This window comes from Poecilia formosa, unplaced genomic scaffold (genome assembly GCF_000485575.1).
Source record: "Poecilia formosa unplaced genomic scaffold, Poecilia_formosa-5.1.2 Scaffold12, whole genome shotgun sequence".
NCBI lineage: Eukaryota > Metazoa > Chordata > Actinopteri > Cyprinodontiformes > Poeciliidae > Poecilia > Poecilia formosa.
In genome coordinates, this window is record NW_006799951.1 from 1732430 (window position 1) to 1755990 (window position 23561).

The 23561-nt window shown below is 38.1% G+C and overlaps 4 protein-coding genes and 1 pseudogene across 4 annotated transcripts in view; 2 read left to right on the forward strand and 3 right to left on the reverse strand.

Moving 5' to 3' along the window:
* The first annotated feature begins 874 nt into the window (after positions 1–874).
* itprip (inositol 1,4,5-trisphosphate receptor interacting protein) lies at positions 875–5681 on the forward strand. Its single transcript, XM_007545304.2, has 2 exons — positions 875–1082; positions 3353–5681. Exon 2 carries the CDS (start codon positions 3421–3423, stop codon positions 4999–5001), a length of 1581 nt encoding a protein of 526 aa, XP_007545366.1. The 5' UTR covers positions 875–1082; positions 3353–3420; the 3' UTR covers positions 5002–5681.
* A 240-nt stretch (positions 5682–5921) lies between these two features.
* Positions 5922–8504, reverse strand: LOC103133533 (glutathione S-transferase omega-1-like). The gene is made up of 6 exons (XM_007545305.2): positions 8384–8504; positions 7398–7506; positions 7062–7284; positions 6863–6964; positions 6631–6737; positions 5922–6289 (listed from the first exon to the last, which is right to left on the reverse strand). The coding sequence occupies exons 1-6, from the start codon at positions 8409–8411 to the stop codon at positions 6139–6141; spliced, it is 720 nt and encodes a 239-aa protein (XP_007545367.1). The 5' UTR covers positions 8412–8504; the 3' UTR covers positions 5922–6138.
* A 1498-nt stretch (positions 8505–10002) lies between these two features.
* Positions 10003–14349, reverse strand: LOC103133534 (glutathione S-transferase omega-1-like). Its single transcript, XM_007545306.2, has 6 exons — positions 14197–14349; positions 13496–13604; positions 13155–13377; positions 12935–13036; positions 10668–10774; positions 10003–10382 (listed from the first exon to the last, which is right to left on the reverse strand). Exons 1-6 carry the CDS (start codon positions 14222–14224, stop codon positions 10232–10234), a joined length of 720 nt encoding a protein of 239 aa, XP_007545368.1. The 5' UTR covers positions 14225–14349; the 3' UTR covers positions 10003–10231.
* Positions 14350–16589: 2240 nt separating this feature from the next.
* Positions 16590–19370, reverse strand: LOC103133535 (glutathione S-transferase omega-1-like; annotated as a pseudogene).
* Positions 19371–19481: 111 nt separating this feature from the next.
* cfap43 (cilia and flagella associated protein 43) overlaps positions 19482–23561 on the forward strand; it is a 16561-nt gene continuing 12481 nt past the window's right edge. The window contains exons 1-13 of the mRNA XM_016668034.1: positions 19482–19610; positions 19731–19984; positions 20065–20161; positions 21009–21176; positions 21397–21502; positions 21676–21811; positions 21895–21977; positions 22052–22183; positions 22271–22387; positions 22488–22565; positions 22682–22830; positions 22958–23061; positions 23156–23344. Of these exons, the coding sequence (XP_016523520.1) occupies positions 19582–19610; positions 19731–19984; positions 20065–20161; positions 21009–21176; positions 21397–21502; positions 21676–21811; positions 21895–21977; positions 22052–22183; positions 22271–22387; positions 22488–22565; positions 22682–22830; positions 22958–23061; positions 23156–23344 (1642 nt within the window). The 5' untranslated portion in view covers positions 19482–19581. The remainder of the gene's footprint in view (positions 19611–19730; positions 19985–20064; positions 20162–21008; positions 21177–21396; positions 21503–21675; positions 21812–21894; positions 21978–22051; positions 22184–22270; positions 22388–22487; positions 22566–22681; positions 22831–22957; positions 23062–23155; positions 23345–23561) is intronic.

The window sequence follows — 23561 nt, forward strand, 5'->3', positions numbered from 1 at the left end:
TCAAAACAACCTATTTGTGTGAATGATCAAAATGTTTTATTATGCCCCAGTTTTCTGTGGATATAAAATACACTATGTTTTGACTAATTTCACAGGTATGACCAGTCTGGGGTATTTATCCACCATTCACTTCTTCTCTCATAATGGAAATGATGTTTGATATTTTGCAGTTTCCCCCTAAAATCATCTCCTATGTTTTTATTCCACATTAAATATTAGACGATTGTTGCTACACTATGCCACACAAAAACAACCCTTGCTTCCTGCTAGCACTCTGAAATGCTTTTTTGCTGAAATGTGCTATAAAATAAAATTTGACAGATTTTGCACCCAGTTTCCAGTCCAGCAACTGCATAGTCATCCAAATGTTTCTCCACATGACAGCACTCTGATATGATCTGAAAGTCTGAGATGTACAGAGTGAAAAGCAATGGTGGGAGTACTGACCCCTGTGGCGCTCCTGACCACCTGGATAGAGATATGCTCCTTAACAATTGCCTCCTGACCTTTTACTTAATTGTATCCAGTGCTGAAGCTCCACCTTGTGGTTCACAGAGACGTTTCATTTTTCAGTAAAACAACCACTAAACTAATCCTTGTATGTATGTGTTGGTTTACATTTCTGTAGATCACATGGTTAACTAAAGGTTGTATGATTTTAAAATTTGCAACCACTAAGTTCACATATTTTATCAGGAAAAAAGTTAAAGTCAGAGAACAATATTTTTGGATATTGGGGTTATACGTGGTGCTGCAAAAAAATCCATGAGTACGAAAACATGCAGAAAAGTGTAGCTACTGGGGCTAATTTTAAAGTACAGTTGCAGTTGTGCGCCGTTAGGCCGACTGAATAATTTGCGGATTGAAAGTAGTCTTGTCATTGCTCACAAACCCCTAGTTTGGGGCGCAGCAGTGAAATCTGGGCGGTCTGTTTTTTTGTAGCATGGGTGGAGCGCACAGCCAGGAAATGTTGAGAAGAGGAGGCTGAGTGAGAGAAACTGTCCCCGAGTTGTTCGCATGGAGGCTGCTGCTTTTACCGGATGGACTTTATCAACATGAACTTCCACAAGAAGGGCGCGCAGGTAGGTTTGACGACTCCGTTTTTGATAAACATGTTGGTGTCTCTACAACCTTCACTTTAGAGGAAAGTCAGCGTGGGGATGCTGAAACATGCTGTCCAAATTATGCAAGACCTTTTCCCGGGAGTATTTGAGTTGCCCTCTGTTGTTGTAAAACTCCACTTACAGTTTCTGGAGGCACAAAGGTTCATTTGTTCGCCGTTCAGGCTCTCGGTGACTCATTTGGTCTGGAAAAATGTTTGTCTACCCGCCACATTTAGCCCTCTATTTAGTTGCTAAGGCAACAAAGGCGGAGCCGCCAACTGCCAAAATTACGTCACTGTACTTGCACGGTTTCGTTACGTCTTTGTGGAAAAACTCATTTCTTGTGATATTTCACAAACGTACTCTAAAGCGTAATAATAGCTACTTGATTACATTATCTAATAACTCAAGACAATATATTAACTTTAGTAAAGCTACATCTATAGAAATACAGTTAAATATGCAGTAGAATTCCTGCTGTGTTTTTTTTTTTTATTGGTCACATCATGCAGAGTCTGTCTCACTTTCCAAACATTTAACCTTGGTCAAGTGAGGATAAATAATAACCTATATATGTATATTGAGCCACTTGTTTTAACACATTGTTTCCTGTATTGGTGAGAAACAATGTTCTGGTTTAAAGCCCTCAGAAGGAATTGGCACCCCCTCACAAAACATGTGATGTTGTGGTATGCATTTGTACTCTGTCCCCTTTACTCTGATACCCCTCAGTCACATAATTAGTGAATAGAATCCACCTTTATTATCAATGTAAATACAGCTCACCTGTGAAGTCCTGAGGTTCAGCATATAGTCTGGGTATAGAATCTTGACAGAGCATGCTTTAGTGAAGAAAGCATATGGCGCACAACTGCAAACATGTATGATATGGTTATCAACCTAAATTCATTAGTTGGGCAAAGAGAGCATCATTTAACAAACAGCCAGCAGGCCCTGTTGGGAAAACAATTAGTTTAGTCCTCCATGAATCTGGCCTTTATGAGATGGTGAAAAAAAGGACTACAAAATTCCTTTTGTAGTTAACAGGCCCTTTAGGAGACACATGTAGTGACTGGTCAAATGTTTGGCTTTTATGCAAACAGCTAAATGTGATAGAAGTAAACTGCATCTGTCACCCTGATCACACCATCCTCATGGTGAAACATGGCAGTGGCAGCCTCATACTATTGGGGTACTTTTCTTCAACAGGAACAAGAAAGTCTGTTTAGAGTTAATGAGAGACTCATGTCCAAGTTTTTGTAATTCTAGCTGTTCTACTCTCCTCTCTCTGGAAGAAATAACCAAGAATACATGAGAAGGTTTCTAAATATATGAATCTCCTCCACCCCACCCGAAGAATCCGCTTTTTTTTTTTTTTAAATTCTGCTTCTTTACATGTTGGTCAAAGCAGCCCGCCTTGTTCCGTTGTGATAAGTCATTTACAGTTTATGCCTTATCAAAGATAAGCAGCTAAACTTATTTTTTGTGGTACGTTTTTGTAACAGTGGCTAAACAAAGCTTATCTAATATGCGTTTCATTTGGGGCCTCTTGTCGAATTCACTGCGTGTTTTGATGCAAGTGTTGGAAATATTTCTGGTGAGTAAGTCGTACAAGAACCTCATGGGTTTCTATGGCTTCACATACGCCATTACTGCTGTCATTTTAATCCCTCGGGCCGACAAGAAACAACTCGTGGTGTTCAAGTGAACTCATAGTACGTTCACTTCCCTTTTCTAGTGCACCAAAGGAAGTGTCAAGTTAAAATGTTATCACTTTATGACGTTATGAGGATGTAAGATTGGACGATTCCTTCTAGAATATACCTGCAAGGACTTTGTCGGCAAGTAAATGTTAATTTTTTTGCGTAACAAGGGTATTTTGAACATTATGCATTTGTGTAACATGATATCCTAGGGGTGGCTTATATTAAGCTTTTGGGCTTATGTAATATCCTCCTTTCTATACAGCAGAAATTGAAAAGATAAACTCAATGTGGATGTTTACAAGAAGAGAGTACATGCAGTTTTGAGGGGGTGACATTTTCTGAAAGGTTTAATCTTTCTACCTCTCTCTAGCCAAGTGCGATAGTGGATGAGTGCGTCACTCAGCACACAGCGTCTGTTTTAGTTGTACGGTCTGTGCTTCCTGCAGTGGGTGGAGGGCTTCCTATAAATAACTCTTATAAATTTGTATTGTCTTATATTCATGTGGACTTTTACTAAAAGAAATATTTCTGTTTCTGTTTCAGGATGTGAAATACAGCTGTCTCGATGTCTGCTTGGTGCCTGATCGGGTGTGTTAAACTGCCAATTCAAGATGCAGGGAACCATTGCACGTGTCTGCATGGTGGTGGCCGCTGCCATACTGAATCACCCGTTACTCTTCCCCCATGAAAACACCACGCTGCCGGAGCAAGATGAGGATCTGGTGGCACGAATGCGGGAGCACGAAGAGATGCTGGAGATGGAGCATGCCAGGCTGGAGAAAGAGCTTGCGCAGCTGGACTCCGAGCTGGAGGAGACCCCATCGGATCAAGGTTTCAGTTGGTACTTTTGGAGCGCCGTGTCTTTTGTCATATTCCTTGCCATCGAGATGTGCAGAGCAGATATTGCAGAAGATGAAATTCGTCCAGTTGAGGACGAAGATGTAATATCCGAGACCGTATCCATCCCACCCAGGATGATGGATAAGAATGCCCTGAGGAACTTCTGCGATAAATGCACCTACACTTCGTCCCATGAAAACTGGAAGGTGAGGGAGTTTGTGGAGGGTTTTGCCGACGACCTGCTAGAGTCGCTCCGGAGCATGTGTGACAGGGAGGTGGACATGGAGGTTGGTGATTTCATTGGCGTAGGAAGCATGTTTGAGTCGTGGAAGGTGTGCCAGCCTCTGATGTGTGACCTTTTAGTGCCTTTCACACCTCCTGATCCTCACTCTTTCCTGTACCATCTGTGGTGCAGCTCCTCTAGTGACATTCCACCAGACATGCAGTGTTCTGGCACCATAAAGGTGACCATGTTTGGGGAGGATGAAGAGGCCTGCCTATGTGGTTCTGCCAACCTTGGGGAGGACGTGCTTTGTCTGTTGCATAATAAGAACAAGGTGGTCAAAGTGAACCGCAGCCCAGATGAACTCCTGTGCTCCTCTGGTACACATTTCTTAGCCAAAGATCAAATCATGCGGTGGTTTCAGATCGCTGTCACCAAAGCGTGGGCCGGAATCTCCCACAAATACGACTTTGAGGTCACTTTTCGGAGCCTGGATGCTGCTGGTGCTCTGAAGATCCGGTTCCGTTCTGGAAAAGTCATCGTACTGAACCTCATCCCCGTGGTCCAGCTGGAAGACACGGACGCTTATTTTGTCTCGTACTTTCCGTCAGATCACAACAGTTTCCCAGACCCATACTGGCCTCTCTCCTTAGCTGTCTGCGAGAGAAATTTGCTGAAGTATTTAGCTAAGCGACTACCACAAAATTCTTGCCACTTGCACTGCCTTCAGGTCGCTACCTTCCTTCACAGAAAGCAGTTGAGTCTGACAGGAGAATCTGCCCTCACTAGCTACCACTTCAAGACCGCCATGGTGCACTTGCTACTTAGCACCAGGACCTCTGCATGGGGAGCAGCCAGTTTGGAGCGTAGGCTTCAGGATGTGTTCAGCTTCTTGCAGAAGAGCTTGCAGGAGAAGAGACTGTACCATGCTCTAATCGGGAACAGGAAAGTGCCTCAGGACATTCGGGTTCCTGAGAGATTCCGCAAAGCAGAACCCATCAATCTGTTCAGGTCATTGGTGCTAAGAAGGAAGCTTTATGCAGCGACCGTTAGGCACTTCCAAGAGATGTTGAGAAATGCGCCTGTTCTTTTAGAGGAGTATACACCTTATTTATCCAATGGATGTTAACGCCACCGCCTGGAAGAGGGCTTGTAAGCAGAGACGCAGCTTAATATGGCTCACCATCCAGGGCGACTGAGCCTGAGAGCTAGCACAGAATATCACCAATAAAATAGTTGGTGACTGATTCTCCACTTTTTACCTACACTTAAGTCAAAAAATTATTCATACCACTGGCAGATTTCAGATCGAATCGCTTCATTTCATGACAATGTTTAATCTGACTGAATGTAAAGGATAATAATGAGACCTTCCAACCTCAAAGACCTGAGCTCATCTCTAAAGATAAATACCAGTGGAAGCATGCAAAAAGCTGGTCAGCCGTTAGGATTTGATTATTGTAATTCCAATTAAGCCATTTTTATTAAGAAGAATGTAATTTTTTTTATAAAATGTTATCAAAATTGATATTCCCTGTTTGAGAAATACCAGTCTCATTTATTGTAAAAAATAAACTTATTGGTGGAATGAAATAATTATAAATTCAAATTTGCCAGGTGGTATGACTAATTTTAGGCTTACCTGCAACACTTAAGTGTCTTATGGTTACGGATAGTTGTGATGGGTTACATGTTGGATAATATATGCAGTATTTTGCAGAAAGATCTTTTCAACAAAAGGGGTGCAGGCCACTCAGCTTCTTTATTTATATGTGTATGTATTAACATAAAAATTGTAGTTACACCAAATTTTCCTAAGTGGTTTTGTGATTGCATCTCTTTTTAGTCATGAAGTTAACCAATCCATTTTCAGAGATGGAGCTGTTTAACAAGCTAACAAGAACCCTTTGTTACTCCTAACTCCACCCAATCCAAAGGCAGCTGATGCTTTTCCTTTTTAAAGCATAGTGCTTTTTTAAGGTATTGTTTGTGTCTGATATCTACAACTTATTTTTAGTAAACAGAGAAAAAATAATTTTAACCAGAGACTGAAACTGCATCATTTTTATTTTTAAAAAAGTACAAAATTTTGACATGGCTGATCAGAAGCTCATTCAGTTAAAGGGACACAAATCCATTTACTTTGTGACAATTATCTCTAAGAAATACGGGCAACATATCAAGTACATAGACTGTTCAGTGGACAGTTTTATAATGGAGCTGATTTGTGGTAGTGAATATAAATGGACGGATGAACAGCTGTTTGTTACAGGCCAAAGTCATAGTTGGGTTTCCCCTCAGCGACACTCTTGTAGAAGGCTTTGTAGGTGTCCATATCGAACATGGTGTTTTTAACAGTTGGATCCTCCAGCATGCGCTCAGTCCACTTCTTCAGCTCAGGAGTGTGGTCCAGGCAGCTGACAAGATGAAGGAAATAAAATGATGCAGAGAAGAACATTTCAGAAGCACAGTTTTTGGTTTTATTTTCTAAAAACCGATGACCGCAGTCAACAGCCAGTCATACAATGTTTTTTTTTGTTGTTTTTTTTTAATACTGTACTTGAATGATACTGCACTGACCAATAAGTAAATTACTTCAAAACAAAATGCTTTGCTTTTGTTATATTTTTTTATGCTTCTTTTACCGTAAATGATAACTTTTAACTTCTGTTTTTTTGCACATATTTGTACCTATTCAATGAATACTTTCCATAAATAAAATTACATATTTATTACATGGTTTATAAGTGTTACTTACTGCTGCAGCTCAGAGACCTCGATCCTTTCAAAAAATGGCCACATCATGTAGTCGATCATTGTGATGGTGTCACCTTCAAAGAACTTTGTCTTTTTCTTCTCCAAGTGCTGAAAATCAATCACCACCATCAGTGTTGTGTCGAGTATAGTGGGCTCATTTGGCGACGAAAGTAATTAATTTAACCTTGAAGGTAAAAAAAGGAGAAAAATATCCCAATACGTATTCGACCCACCTCATTCAATTTAGCAAATTTCTCTTTCAGCTCAACTTCCTGTTTAGAGACATCCTCTCCTTTCCTCCTTGCTGATGGGATCTTATAGAAGTAAGGTATTACCTAAATAAAAAAAAAGTAGCAGCATTTCTTTGGTTACTGAAAAAACAGCCATAATCAAAAACTAAAGATTTTAATGCAAATTTTGCATGATCTTTACCTTGGAAAAATGCTCCAGCAGCATTCTTTGTTGGGCTTTTCCAAAAGGAGAGGATGGAAGAAGCTTTTTCTCAGGATACACTTCATCCAGATACTCACAGGTGATGGGAGACTCGTATATAACTTCACCAGCAGATGTCTCCAGTGCAGGCACAAGACCGAGAGGGTTCTTTTCAAGAAACCACTCGGGTTTCTCTTTCAAATCGATGTTGATGGTGTCATATCTTACATACGAAACAAAATCGGGTTGATCAGGCAGTGAGAAAATAAGTTCATCAGTGAATTAAAAAAAAAAAATGTTGATTAAAGAAAATAATTTTTTAAAATGTATTTTTACTTGATCCCTTTGGCGTTCAGCACTAATCTGGTCCTTTGAGCAAAAGGGCAGAATCTCATGCTGTAGAGGCGCAGCTGACCTTTGGGAACAGGGCCGGGTGCAGGGCTTCCTAAGGTCAACCACAAAAAGGTTACTTTTACATGACAAAATGCAACAAAACAACAAATGTGTATCCTATTCTGATTATGTAATATTCAAAAATATACGTTTTTCTTTTAAATTCCCAATAATTTTCTAATCTTTCACGTCAACATTTCAACTGAAAAATCTAATTCATAATAAATAATAATTAAAAAGACAAGGATGAAAATCAGGTCAAGTTGAGGTATACTAGAATAAATATCTTAACGGGATAAGAGTAGACCTGAATCAACGATCTGGCTTTTTGTAGCGCATATTACACTTAAGACATAAATGATAAGAAGTATTATAGTGACAAACTACACAAAAACACTTATAATCGTCAGAGAACTTTTGAAATGATTCTCTATAACTTGTGTTTTGAAAAAGTATTCACCTACTTTCAGATTTCTGCTGCGTCAAGCTATTGCGTCGGTATCTCAGAAAGTGCTAAAACAAACTTTTACTCTAGTTATAGCCAGAATGTATTCACTTGTCCGCTTAAAAATGCCATTTGCCAACACATTCATGTCATATTAAAAACTTTGATTCAAACACATTATGGCTCGGTAATGAGGAAACAAAAAACCTGCAGCTCAAACGGGTGAAGAAATGCTGATGTAATAGATCATTTACAAGCAGGAGGGAAGAGGTCATATAACAGAGACCACAATGACTTAGCAGATTTATTCCTATCATTTTTTCTGCCTGAGAATGTCAATGAGGTTAGCACTTCAGGGTTGGTTACAATAATTAAACGAATTCTTGGAGAAAACAAACTGGACTACCCTCCGCGGTACAAAGTTTAGCAAGCTGACAGAACGCAGGAAACGGTCCCCATGTTGACTTATCTGGTCGTTTCTTACCTTTAGCGAAACATTTTTCAGTAGCCATGGCGTTCCTGAGGACTGGGACGGAATCTGTTTGACCAGAGATGACAACACGATGCAAAGCGCAGAACTACTTTACTTTATTAACTACTTCCGGCGTAGGTGCGTCAGAAAATTCGGAGCCAATAGCGCATTAAGTAGGCGGATACAAATGAAAGGTGACTTAGCGTTACAGGTGAAGCAATTGTTTTCCGTATATATCATTTAAAATTCTTTAGATATATTTATTTATTCACAATTTTAATGATGCAGATAAAAACAACCAAAAAGAGACATTGCACAATAAGCCAAAGAAGGAAAAAAAGGGGTGCTTATTGAATATTGTTTCTCCGAATAATAGAAAAGGACAATGTTTTGTTTTGTTTTTGAAACTATTCCGTTTCAGGTAGTTTGCAGAGTAAAAGTTATTTATTTATTTATTTATTTATTTATTTTACAATGAATGCAAAAAACACACATTTTTGTACCACAATAATCTTAACATGAAAAGTCTTGACATCGTGAGAGTACATATAAATGCCTAGGAGTACTTATTGATAATAAATTGAGCTTCGGGACCCCAGGCAAAATCAATGAACACAAAAGCACAATCGTATAGGCACTTTTATTGGAAACTGTCCTGCTTTTAAGAATGGAGATTTGTCCTAACTGTGTGATCATATATGTCTCATAAAGATTGCATCTCAGGACAATATTTGGTCTAATGTGCTTTTACTTTTTCAGTTCTTACAGGGCACATGTTTGCATTCTGCAAAAAATGTCTTCCCCAATCCAAATTCCATTCTTATCTTGACACTCCATGCCCTGTTTCACCACACAGGTCTGTCAGGTCTGATTTCTTTGTATTTTGTCATGTATTCAGACGGTAGTCAGAATACATGGCTACTGTGAAAGCTTGGACGTCTCTCTCAGAGAGTGGTATCATTACATAGCACAAGTAAAGCTTAACATATTTGGCTCTTGTTAAATTGTTGAATATTGGTGGAAAAGACTACCTCAAAGGGTTTTCTTTTGTGGTAGTATGAAGACTAAAGTCAGTCTGCATTGAACTGAAGCCAAATTCCTTCAGTAGGACAATTATTCAGTTGTTAAATGTGTGAGAACTGTTGCCCTGAAGCAACTCCCTTGGTGTTCAACATTCAAAATCAGCTCCAGCTTTGTGCTCACACATTCACCATCTAGGAGACAGAGCCAATGTTCAGCTTTCACACAGAATATATTTTCTATTTATTGTGTGCAAATTAATGGGTGGTTTATAAATATGACCTACATTAATTGAATAGTAAAAGCTGTACTTAAATAGTATGCACAGAGTGTTTGTCAAATAAGCATATTTGAATAATGTGCATGCAGACATTGGATTTGTAATGTTGCAGCTCTTTAGAGCTTCATTCTTTAAAAATACAGTATTTTGTCACCTTTCATCTGTTTTTATAACTTTAAACACATAACTTCTAGGAAGTAGGGAAGAATCATTATAGTTGCATATTTACTTATCCAAACCTGGCACCTTCATGTTTGAATCTCTAAATCTTATGGCAACCGGTAAGAGTGAAACGATAAAAGATAAAAAAAAAAAAAAAAACACAGCAGTATATCTTTGATGGAATATATTTTATTTTTATTTTTGACATAGATAGCACATGTCTAATTTTAGAAAGAAGTTTTGAACCAACACCCACTTTCATGAAATTACCTTTTAAATGGCCAGTAGAAACAAAATGCAATAGAAAGAGATAAAAAAACAAAACAAAAAAAAACAGCCATATGACAGAAATTGAAAACATGTAGACTTGTTGCTATGAAGCGTTGATTATTTGTTTTCTACAGGCCATAGTCATAGTCAGGTTTTCCATCCAGGAAGTTGTTGAAGAAGGTTTTGTGATTCTCTGTGCTGTGCATGGTGACTTTAACAGCCGGGTCCTCCAGCATCAGCTCCGTCCACTTCTTCAGTTCAGGTGTGTGGTCCAGGCAGCTGAAAGATCCAGAGAAAACACTTTACAGCACATCAATTTCCAACTCTATGCCATCATTTGGACTTAATACATTCCCTGAGATAGATATTTCTGAATAAAACCCAGGCCTTACGGGTGCCACTGACTACTGAGGTACTGGGATGTCCTCTGATACCACAATTAACTTTTTGCTGTACTTCTTGTTGGTCTGGTTTATTCCTATTAAATGATCTGAAAACTTTTTGAACCTAAAATACAAAAAAACAAAAAAAAATAAAAATAATAAAAAAGTAAATATTACTCACTGTTGTACTTCAAACATCCCAAGCCTCTCAAAGAATGGCCACATCATGTAGTCGATGAAGGTAATGGTATCACCACCAAAGAATTTTGTCTTCCTTTTCACCAAGTACTGAAAAAAAAAAATCACATTAAGCACTGCTGTCTGGAAAAAAAAAAGCAAAGCAATTACGATAAGTATTTAAAATACAAAAAGTTGTTAAGGATTGTGTTTGTGAGAACATATCGGACATTAATGACTTATTTTAACATTATCCAACTAAAAACTTAAAATAGTCTGACATGTTGACTGACCCATGTAACCTTGCAAATATATTGCCATTAAAACACTCTTAAAAATCTCAGAAAGTGCAGATTGTGCATTGACAGATTGCACTGACATTTTTTTATTTTTTTATTTTTTTTTGCAAAAACACATTATCACTGATTGGCTTTCTGCAAAACCCTTGCTTTCAAACAGTTTTCAAGCACCGGAAGAGAACGATATCTGGCAAATTCAAACAATCATTTCTTAATATTCTGGAATATTTTCCCATATTTTCTTATGTTTCTAATATATTCCAGTGTTTCAGGATAATTAATATGTATGATCATCCCCAGTAATTTTCACTGACTAACTCTGTTGGTTCTTTTTTTTTCTTCCTGAGCAGAGTGACTGCAGAAAATGTTTTCCATTTTATCAAATTATTCCAATAGAAGACACAAGTGTAACCTCAAGCCACATTTATTAGCAATGAATACCTACATCGGATTAGGAAGGCGCTGAAAAGCTTTGCTCAAAAGATACACTGAAATTAGAAGCACAGTAGCCCTTCAATTTCCACTATCATTACTGTCAGGGGTATTACTGTCCTCTTCAGAAATACCCATGGCAACAGCAGCTGTAATTTATTATATCAATAAAATTCTTATCTACCACAATGAGTAAAACATGCAAGGGTCAGAGGTCACTTCATTACCCACAATTAAATAGATAAATGTGGAGCATTTGAGTACATGCCTGAAACACACTGTTGCTGTGCTTGTCTCATTGGCTGACTGCTTTGATGAATGATCTCATATCCATCACCGTCTTAGAGACATTATGTTCTGATGTCTATAATAATGTCCCACGGTTGCTCAATGGACCTCCTACATCCGTTGCCTGCTCGATCGTCTCTCCCAACATTTTAAGTTGTTCAACAATTTGTTTCCAAATAAGGCCTTTTTTCATCTCTGCTCTCCTGTTAGTTACTCTTTTCCCCCCATCCTTTCACCTACCATCTACCGCCAACACATCAGTGGTCTTTAATTGGAGTTACACATTTTACCGCATTTCAAGTTCAACGTCAAAAATCACATTTGTAACCTTTTTAGTTTCTCTTTGATTCAGCATTAATTTATAATAGCATGATAACCATAACTTATTAGTTACTCTTATTATAATCATAATGTGAGCTATTACAGACAGTCTTCTGAAAAGAAACCAAGAATAATCCATTATTCTAATTATTTGATACCAAAGTTACAGTTACTTGTTTTACTTTTTAGTATTCCCACAAGTGTAAGTATTCTTACAAGTAAACCAATATTAATGTAAGTATTTTACCTTGGGTCTTATCCAATTACTCAAAATGGTCAGATTTCATTCTTTAAAACTTTCATGCTTTGAAATAAGCAATAGTCTCAACTACTTTGATGAATCTGCAAGCTGGAAACTTACTTCCTATTTTCTCAGAAAGCCTGCTGTTCCTTTTTCATAACACTCTGCCTGTCTCACTATGATTTCTAATGATTAGATAGAAAAAGGAAGTAGAATTAAAGCAAAGTTTGCAGGAGACACAAACAACACACACAACCTGATTGATTTTACTGAAGTTTAAGTCTACTGTTGGGTCCTGATGTTACTTGTGTAATTAACTTTAAAGGTAACTTCATGTATTGTTACTTTTAAACTAAAATCTCCAGCATGGAGAAGTGGGATGATCTCGGGTTTTCTTGACAAGGGCTACCTTCAAGATGATCTCAAATCAACAAGTAGGGGGTAAAATGTATACACAATGAACAGGACAATTATACTAAAGAAAAAAATATATTTTTTGTCTCGGAAACATTCAATCAATCGTGTCAAGAATAGTTTACACGCTAACTTTAAGCTGAATTCAATTCACACAAATACAGCTAATTTCTGTTTTAGAAGCCCATAAAAGTTTCACATAAATCATTAACAGCCCCAAATTAATCTGAGCAGAATTAACCATTGGACATTTCCCCAAAAGATATTACAACTTACTTCATTTAGACTGGTGAACTTCTCCTTCAGTTCAGCTTCTAATCCTGACACATCATCACCCTTTCTTCTCGCTGATGAGATCTTGAAGAGGTGTGGCGTTATCTACAAAAGACAAGATTGATTTCGCTCATTTTTTTCCCATACAAAAAGAAAAACATTCAGCATCCACATGGAATTAGCACCAAAGGTTTACATGATGATGTTCTTCTTCGACACAAACCTTGGAAAAGTGCTCCAGCATCATTTTTTGTTGGGCTTTCCCAAAAGGAGTTGCTGGAAGCAGCTTCTTCTCAGGATACACTTCATCCAGGAACTCGGAGGTGATGACAGACTCATTCACCACTTCACCAGCAGGTGTTTCTATTGTAGGAACAAGACCGTCAGGGTTCTTCTCAAGGAACCAGTCAGGTTTCTGTTTCAAATGGATGTTGATGGTTTCAAACCTAAAGAAAAAAGAAAAAAAAAACCACACACACCAAAAAACATCTTTCAGTAAAGGCAAATCATATTTCAGGGTTGGATATGAAGTTTCTTATTTGGAGAAAACAATATTTTATTTACTTGATCCCTTTGGCGTGCAACACCAATCTGGTTCTTTGGGCAAAAGGGCAGAATCTCATGCTGTAGAGACGCACCTGATCTTTCGGCACCGGACCAGGTGCAGGACTTCCTGTTTTAAATTTAAATGCAACATTGAAACTATGTTGATTCTTTTATTATGTTTTTTACATTGTATTTTGTCTCTGTAATCCTCAAAATGTTCTACTTTAAAACACAAGCGCCTTCTGTTCTACGTCTTTCTGAAAAGTTCTGTAAAACCCACAGTTGCAGTTCACTATTATAACAAAGAGAATACTTTAGGTCTGATGATAATCATCAGCAGAGCTCAGTATCACTCAATAGCAAAACAAACTGAACTTATAATAATTTCTAAGGCATACAATTTGCCAAGGCACGTAATTTGACTATTTGACCGACAAAAATCAATTCAGCACATGGATAAGTGAAAATCGCCCCCTCTTTCTCATGGTTTTGTTCTAAAGAGCCTGTATCCAATTCTCCATTTCGAGGCGATTATTACAGTATTGATTTATTCATTCAATTCGCCTTTTTAAATTTGATATAGGTCCTAAAATGATCTATCCTTTTAAAGGAATTTCGTCTTGTTCCTATTGGCAAAACTACGCGGCGCGCGCACATGAAGAAGAAGAAAAAAAGCCGTCTAATTTCTCAGTCTCCATTAGAAACAAGGTGAATCTTACCCGCGGCGAAGCTCTTTTCGGACGACATAGTTGCGGTAAAACTTGTTAAAATGGTTGTATAGAACCAAACACACGGAACTGAGCACAGAAGCTACAGTCCTTTATTTAAAGAGCTTCTTCCGGGGAGGAGACGCCAGTCCGAGGAAGTTTTCTAGAAAGCTTAAACAAGACCAGACAGCCCCATTTTCTTTTGTTTTCTTTTCGTGATTCAGCGGGTTTATCCACACAGGAGCTTGTCAGTAAAATGTCATATTATTAAAAAAATATTGCGGCAATTCTTTAAAAAAATGATAAATTAATTACACACGGTGTTGCATGTCAAGTTGTTTATTGTCTAAATTACATAAAATGATAATTGAAGGCAAACGAAGTCACCTTTTCTTCTCAGAATGCGTTGTAAAGTAATAAAAAGGTCACAATGACTCTGCACTTTGACCAAAACAGCCCGCTTACAGAACAGCCAGGAGAACCGCTGAGTAACTACGTGACTCAGCATTTTCTGTCTTATATTATGACAAAACATTATTATGTTTTGCCTTTTTAAATTTGTTTTTGTCATAATAATGACAACATAAGAATAAAAACGACTGTATGGTTTCTAAGCAACTATAGACGGCTGTATAAGGATGGTGTGCCTCTTGTTAGACATCAAATATATGCCATTGCTGTTCCATAAGAGTACTATCGCCATCAGAAGTCTTTCTCTGTGCCCAGATGACATTTTGCAAAGGCCAAGATGTTATTATTATTATAAAGTTTTTTTGATAGGGACAGACACACATCGACATAGACAAACTGAATAAAACAGCAGTCCCATGTTTGCATCATGGTGCAAAAGCAACAGCTAATTCGCTGGGCTTTTTAAAAAATAACTCCAAAAAATTTGAAGTGATCACCATTTAAAATAGCACAACATAATGTATACAGACAGAAAAATGTGGGACATTTTTCTGTTTGTATCAGAAAATTATGTTTGTATCAGAAAATTATGGGAATTACTCAGACAACTGACTTCCTTTTAGGTCTGCAACCAGTAGTAGGGATTCAGTAGTGTACAGTCTCCGCTGGACTGTCTTCCTTGAGATGTGGACATAGACATGGCTATCTCCAACCAAGGCAGCCTTGGTGGTAATCCTTTTCTTTCGTTTTTACCATTTTCCCTTTGAATTTTTCCACACGGTTAAACTTCTTGTGTTTTTAATATAATACCTGGGAAATGCCCTGCTGGCAGAAAGCATGAAGAAATACTTGCAAATGGAACAGGCTGCAAGTTGGAGGAAGAGCACCCATGGACTCCAAGCAGGAGGAAACGATCTTGGATAAAGACTCCACTTTGTGTACTGGAGCCTGTTTTTGTTGTGTACTTTGCTGCATAATTTGCTGAATGGAACCCTGGCCACTATACAGTGATGATGAAACATCTGGGGCTGGATGTTTTCCACCCAGCACTGGCCAGGAATACCCAGAAGAACCTCACTGATAAATGCACATGTTCTTCAGCCCACTGAAGGGTGAGCGAATGTTTCTACGAAGACCTGCTAGAGTCACTCTGGAACACGTTTTACAGGGCGAACACCTTTCACCCTCTTACCCCATTTGCTCCCTTTTTGTCTTTATCGCTGTATACACGCCTCACTTATTGAATAGAAGCGTGCACCACTCCCTATAGGAAGATTTGTAAGGCTGCCACTCCCAGGATTATGTATGTATTCAGAAGTCAAGACTTAGAAATACAAATGATTGCATCAGTTATTTAAAATTTTGCTGAGATGGCAGGGTTTCTATGCTTTTCTTGTAATTGTTTGCTTTGGTGCTTAAATTTGACCAAAATGACTCAGCATTCCCTGCTAACACCAGATACATTGTATGTAAAGGTTGTTGTATAATACCAAGACCTACGTCATACTTTAAAATGCGGTTCTATCAAATTTTAGAATTGACATGTAAAATTTTTAAAGAATAATTCTCCCTATTATGATTCAGTCTCTTATTAAACAGAAATGCTTTGGTAAAGCTAAATGACCTAAAACAGGAACGGTTGAGTCTGATTAGAAACAAACAAAGGTTAAGTGCCTTATGTAATGTATTTACATGTTTAGTTCCAAATGCAATTTTTAATGACATGAAGCCTCACAAACTAACAGTAAATACCAGGACCTTTCAAAACCCCATATTACCAGTGAATATTGATTGTTAAACACTCTGTGTTTGAGAGTGTGAGTCCTTTTTTGACTATTGTCTTGCTTTGGTCTTTACATGTAATAATAATTAAAAAAAAAACTACATCAAATTCAGAGTAGAAACCTCATAGATTTATTGTTTTAAATCACAAAGTTATTTTTTGACGAAGTTTATCAAAAACAATTTCATTCAGAAAATAACAGTCAAAAAGCTTCATGATATGAATATAATTCCCCCACCCCCACACCTCGACTATCAGATGTTTTCTACAGGCCATAGTCATAGTCGGGTTTCTCGACAGCATATCCCTTGAAGAAGGCCTTGTGGGATTCCACGCTGTGGATTGTGGCTTTAACAGCCGGGTCCTCCAGCATATGGGCTCTCCACTTCTTCAGCTCAGGTGTGTTGTCAAGAAAGCTAAAGTGACAAAGAGCGGGTAAAGCAGTTAGTCACAGGACAGCACATTAACGTTCAGTTTGGTTAATATGTAGCCCACATCTATATTATGTTTTAGGATTTGGGTCAATTTTTTCCTTGCTAATTCTCCAAACTTCAATAACTCAATTATTTGACTTGCTGAAAAAAATTATTAGCAAATTGTCAAAACTGGAAAGAGTTAGTTTATAATTTCAGTTATTAAATTATAAAGCACCAATTTGCCCTGAAGAAGCCTTTCTATAGAATGTCAAGTGCATGAGTTTTAAAACTATATAACAACTGAAATCAAATTTCTGATTTTATTAACAACACAAAAAGAATGAGACACACAATCTAATGAGTATTCTCTATTTTAGTGACATTCCATGTTTTTTTTTATTTTATTTTTGCCTTTCTCACTGCACCGTTTATTTGGGTAGTTTACAACAACAACAACAACAACAACAGAAAAGTATTAGCACTCACGGTTCCAGGTCACCCATCTCAATTCTCTCAAAAAATGGCCACAACATGTAGTCGATCATTGTGATGGTATCGCCATCGAAGAACTTTGTTTTCTTCTTCACTAGGTGCTAAAAGTAAAAATAAATACATACATGTGCTGCACGGACATCATTTTTGCTCTTATGTATTATGAGTCTGTTTTAGCTTAAGAAAAAAATACTTTACATCTGGTGGCTAGAGTAAAAAAATAATAATAATAATAAAATGTTGCTATTTACCTCATCCAACTTGGTCAAAGACACTTTCAGCTCAGCTTCTAGTCCTGAGACATCTTCCCCTTTTAACCTCCGCACTGGGATCTTGTAGAACTGTAGTTCCACCTACAGAAACATTTGTTGCTTTTAGGGGTCCGTGTGTTTACAACAAACCCCTAAGATTTGGATTTAACATTTTCCGTATAACATACCTTGGAAAAATGCTCCAGCATCATTCTTTGCCGGGCTTTACCAAAAAGGTGTGGAGGGAAGCAGCTTTTTCTCCGGATACGCTTCATCCAGGTACTCACAGGTGATTGGAGATTCATAGATCACCTCACCAGCAGGTGTCTCCAGTGTTGGCACCATACCAAGAGGGTTCTTCTCAAGGAACCACTCTGGTTTGTTTCTCAAGTGAATGTTGATGGTGTCAAATCTGGAAAACACACGCACACACGCATGCACGCACAGACACAAAGTTCTGCAGTGCCTCAAAGAAATAAAATGTTTCTCAAATGTATATGAGGAACAAACATGTTGCCAATGACAGATACAATCTGAGGCAGGATTACTTGATGCCTTTGGCGTGCAGCACTAGCCTGGTCCTCTGGGCATAAGGACAAAATCTCATGCTGTAGAGACATATACTGTCTTTGGGCACCGGGCCAGGTTCAGGGGTTCCTGAGTGTCACAAAAAAAAAAAAAAAACTAATAAAAAAATCAGCAAATGTATGTAATTAATACATATATGGAGCCATAAATTGAGTAAGTATTATTGAACACATTACAATAAGCTTACATCGCTTTGCAAAAGTCCTGGAATGTTTTCAAATATTTTTCCCTATTGGAAACTACAAGCTTAATGTATAACCAGATTTTATGAGATAGGCCATTATGGAGTGGAGCTTAAATGTGAAGCACAAATGAAACGTGATTTGATGTTCACTTTCTCAATTTGAGACATTTTCCACAAATGCACAAAAGTATCAATCCCTAGATGCCCACAGTGTGCAGAGATCTGAATCAAAGCATTAGTGAAGAGTTCCCTAGATAATTAAGTATTGAGTACCCATTATTACTGTTTAATAGAGACTGTGGTATTTCCATATATGGTGTTTATGAGCTTTCTTGTAGTGAGGGGAAAAACAGCATACAAAGTCTGTACACACAGTTACACATTAATATACCCTTGGATCTGTAAATATGAATCATTAACAATAACCCATCATAATTGAGTGTAATGCACTCAATCATACCCACTCTTTGTCAATATCAACCAGACTTTGGAGTTTTACAAGATAAGTTCTATGCAACTAATGACTTAACATCTGCCATGCTCTTAAATTATACTTTTTATACTTATCTGACAACTGTGTGTTATCCAACATATTTTAGGACACAAGTCAAACTCAAGGCCTGCCATAAAGTTTTTATAGGGCTCTCTACCCTCTGGAGGGTCATAAATAGAACATTCAAGGTAACTTTGTAATGTATTCATTCAAGATAAAAATATTTCTCAATCAAACATTAGCAGTTTTTATCTGTATACGTGCCAGATTACACCACTGTTCAATATTATTTAATAAGTATTCATCAAATGTAGACACAGTAATTTATTAATATTTTTCCAGTTTGGAAAAATAAGAGTAGGAACAAGACAACGTTCTTCTACTTTGCACTAAGCACTTTGAATCGCCTTGTTGCTGAAAATGTGCTATATAAATAAAATTACCTTTACTTCAGCTAACTTGAGAAAAATATTTTAAGAAGAAAATTTTAAAATTTTAGAGTTTTACCTTTGATCACACTCTTTTCAGTGGACATGTTTGCACTTGGAACTTGCCACACAGAAGACTTTATGAATAACTGTGGACGTTTTTTTTTATGTGCATTGTGCTTTTATTTTTACACTATTTCCGGTGCACATGGTGTCTAACAGCCAATAGCGTGACAGATAGGCCTTTCCAGCCGTTAGTGGTTGCTATGGATACCAAACCACTTGCCTGTGAAATTCGTTTTCTTGAAAACTCGGACCTGTAATAGCACTCCGTCGTATTCTTGAATTAAAATGAGCGAAATTGGAATCTTAGAAATTAGGTAAATTTCTTCTTTACGTTTATGATCTGTTTTATTACTACTTCATTCCTGAAAAACTGCCAGTTTTCCGCTGTGCCCAGCATTGCTCATATTACTTTCCTGCTTTCTCCCCCTTGCTAGCTGGATTCAAGGATTTACAAGAGACAATGTCGAATTTGTGGACAATAATACAGTGTGTTACGCGTGTGGGAATCATATATGCTTCCTAAACCTGGAGACGAAAACACGGAACGTATTTCCGAGTCCTGGCAGAAGCGTCGGTGCGCTGACAACTGACTGCAGAAGTGGAACGTTTGCTTTCTCTGAGAGAAAATTGGATCCGTCTATATTTGTGCACACTTTTCCGGAATTAGAGCTGAAAAATGAACTGAAAGGTAGTTAGCTTTAGCGATATGCTGTTGCGAAACATATTCATTGTAGTGAATTATACGTGTTTTTTTTTTTTTTTTTGCAGGAAATACACCACTGGATTATACATCTTTGACATTAAGTGATGGAGGGCCTTATTTGGGCTCCTGCTCGTCGCTTCCTGACTACTCCATCACAGTGTGGTAAGATACCAAACACGCCTTTCAACTTTTTCACATTGTCAGCGTGAAGCCACAAACTTCCATATATTTTATGGGATACGTGTGATAGCGAAATTTCCAACTGACTGACAGTTGGTGTCAGTCAGTTGGATTTTGGTATGAAAGTCGGTGCTTCAGAGCGAAATCATGTGACATCGCTTTTACGGATTCTGAACGGGAAGCAGTTGTTCGGACTGTTCTTTTTTTTTTTTTATCAGAAAAAGTGACCGCTTCAAACAGTTAAAATTTTTACCCGTTTAAATTTCTTCAGAAATTTTCTAGTTAGGTTTGTAAAATGATATTTAATTTTGAATCTGAAAATGGTGACATGCATTGGGGTTCGAAGTCAATACAAAAGAACCACATTAGAATTACATTTGCATGTCTTTTAGGAGTTGTGTTGCTGCACAGCTAGTTATTAAAGTTGTCAAATTCTTTGCCACGTTGCTCAAGATCAGTCAAACGGAGTCACCAGCATCTCTGAATATTAGTTTTTAAGCAGATTCTTACCGTCAGTGGGTCCCTTTAACACACAAATGTTCTCATCCAGTGGTGCAGTTGGTAGAGCTGTTGCCTTGCAGCAGGAAGGTCCTGGGTTTGATTCTCCGCTCGGGGTCTTTTTGCACAGAGTTTGCATGTTCGCCCTGTGCATGTGTGGGTTCTCTCTAGGTTCTCCAGCTTCCTCCCACAGTCCAAAAACATGACTGTTGGCCTCTCCAAATTCTCCCTAGGTGTGCATGTGTGGTTGTAAATGAAATATGAGGGAATGATCACCTTATACACTTTAATGTTTATCCTAATTAGGCATTTATAGTAATTCTGTTTACAGGAACTGGGAAAAGGCTGAGTTGCTCTGTACACAGTCTCACGGTGGACAGGATGTAATTTATTTGGAGTTCAACCCCTTGAATTGCCTCCAGCTTTGTGCTTTGGGCACCACAACCCTCACTCTCTGGAACATAGAGAGATGTGGGTCTTTCCATCTGTTGAAACCAAGGTAAAAAAAAACCAAAAAAACCCCCAAAAAACAACACAGAGAAATAATCCGTGAAATTCACCTATAAGTGGATAGTTCATGAATATAACCAACATCATTTAGAGGTAAAATAACACATGTATTTATTTATAATTGAAGTGGTAATCTTACAGAAAAGTTGTCAAGAAGAAATATTAAGTTGGTGATTTACACGTGTAGATTTATTTTTGTCCTATTGCAGTGCAATACAGCTTCCAGAAATCCCGGACTCCTCTTCAGAGAAACCAACTCCCACTTCCACAAAGGACCCAAACTGCATTTCTCAAATTCTGGCTGCCCTTTCAGAGGTCTCAAATAAAAAAAATAAAATTAAAAAAAAAAACTTTTAGCTATGAAGTATTTCCCCACTGTTTACAGACATGAAACATTTAACTACACCAGTTGAACCATTTGTTAAAATAAACTTTATCCAAACAAAAAGGACAAAATGTTGATTGCAACTCACCTTGTGTTCAAACAGCCTAAGGCAGCCCCAGTAACTCCATCTACCGTATGCTGGACAGCCACATCGCAACTTTGTGTGGGCTGTGCTGAAGGCTATCTCCTTCTTGTTGATCCCGAGAGCCTCTCTGTTTCAGTCCTTTTTGACCCTAAAGGTAAGCTAAATTCTACACAGATCATAGCAAACACCCGCGTTATTCATCTGAGTGGAATAGTTTCCTCTTTCTTTTGTTTTTAGCTGCGGGTGCCATTCCTGAACTCAAAAGCTTCTATTTTCAAGCTGTAGCCCTTTATGGCAATGGTCTTATTGCAGTAGGAAAGGTATGCAGCAATGAGCACTACCAGCTTTTGGCATTCGCAAATAAAAGCGCTTTAAACATTTCAATGTTTTTCAGGAGAGTGTGATGCACTGTCTGCAGAGCAAAGAGACTCAAATCAGCATCAGACAAACTTGGGAGTTAGAGAGACCTGTTACGACTGCAGTGGTCTCCCCCAACAAAGACAAACTGCTTCTGTCCGCCAATACAGTGAGCACCTAAATGTTGTTTAGCCTACACATGATATTCCATCGAGCTTTACATGCTAGCTAAATGCGAATTTGATCAATCTTTCAGGGGCAGATCTATGTGCTGAAGACAGCACATAGATCAGACCAGATTGAGAAGATCTTGGATGTTCACAGTGGCAACTTTTTGTCAGCTGCTATGTTCTCTGACAAGAACATTTGTGTGGTAAAGTGTTCATGTTTCTCGTAAATCAGGCTACATTGTGTTGTTATAACCTATATAATTTCGCTGTGAGCTGTTGTGTTTACGTTTCCACTCACTGCAGTCATTAAGGGATAGTGGCATTCTGCAGCTGTGGTCCTCCGGTGGCACCTGCATCGCCTCCCTGCCCCTAGAAACAGAGGTAAGATTGTCATCGAGTAAAAACCAACAATTCCACAAGCGTATTACAATATCTTCAGATTTGTCAGAGCATAATTAAACGATAACAGTGTATCGAGATAATTTACGTCTGTTTAGGTGATAAACGTCACCTGCTGTCCCATTGCACATTACGCCGCTGTTGGAACAGCTTCAGGAAAAATCCTTTTCGTTGACTTGAACTTTGAGAAGCAGCTTCGCCTGGTGCACAAGGTTCATCTCTACCACACTGCTGTGGATCATCTAGTGCAAGTATCCTCCATCATTGAAAGAGCATCAACTTTCAGATGACTCATGACACATAAATGCATTAAATGCAAGAGAAAAGCTTTTAGTTTTGGGTCATGAAAATAAAACCAAGATGTCATTTTACAGTTTTGATCAAGAGGGGCGCTTCCTTCTCTGCAGTGGATTGGATTCACATCTATATGTACTCGATGGAAGGCCATCAGCAAAGTTTGCAGTTCTAGGATATGTCGGTAGGAATATGTTACAAAGATGAATATGTACAAAGATCTGATGTGAGAATTCTTGGGCTTTATTACAAACTATCCTGAATGTGTTCTCCTCCAGAGGTTCCTGGCAGAATTTTGTCACTTTCCACACAATGCGTCGCCCGTGGTGAGGATGTGAAAGGTCTTGCGCTCTGTGGTTCACAAGAGGACAAAAAGAATGAGGGGAGCTGCCTGCTGATGTTTTGTCTACCTTTCAAGGGCATTGGAGGTAAAAAGCACATCGGTTACATAAAAAGAAAAAAACTAAACAATCTTATCTCTTTCACATAAAGTCATGGAGCCACAAATCTAGGTTCACTATGTGAGAGGATTACACAAAGCACAGAACACATTTATCATGTCGACAACAGCTGATTAATCATCTCATGAGAAATGTGTGGGGTGATTGAGCAGATCTTAAAGGAATTTCTCTCTGCTCTTTGATGTCTTTGTGTAAAAGCCTTGAGTGTAGTTCTTGGTTTAAT

Bases quoted from the DNA above. Each gene is read 5' to 3' on its own strand.
- LOC103133533 (XM_007545305.2), bottom strand. From the start codon at position 8,411: ATGGCTACTGAAAAATGTTTCGCTAAAG. The intron at 7,507-8,383 runs GTAAGAAACGAC...GGTTGACCTTAG, and splicing joins TGAAAAATGTTTCGCTAAAG to GAAGCCCTGCACCCGGCCCT. The intron at 6,965-7,061 runs GTAAAGATCATG...TTTTTTATTTAG, and splicing joins TGCTGGAGCATTTTTCCAAG to GTAATACCTTACTTCTATAA.
- LOC103133534 (XM_007545306.2), bottom strand. From the start codon at position 14,224: ATGTCGTCCGAAAAGAGCTTCGCCGCGG. The intron at 13,037-13,154 runs GTTTGTGTCGAA...TGTCTTTTGTAG, and splicing joins TGCTGGAGCACTTTTCCAAG to ATAACGCCACACCTCTTCAA. The intron at 10,775-12,934 runs GTAAGTTGTAAT...TTTTTTTTTCAG, and splicing joins AGTTCACCAGTCTAAATGAA to TACTTGGTGAAAAGGAAGAC.
- itprip (XM_007545304.2), top strand. From the start codon at position 3,421: ATGCAGGGAACCATTGCACGTGTCTGCATGGTGGTGGCCGCTGCCATA.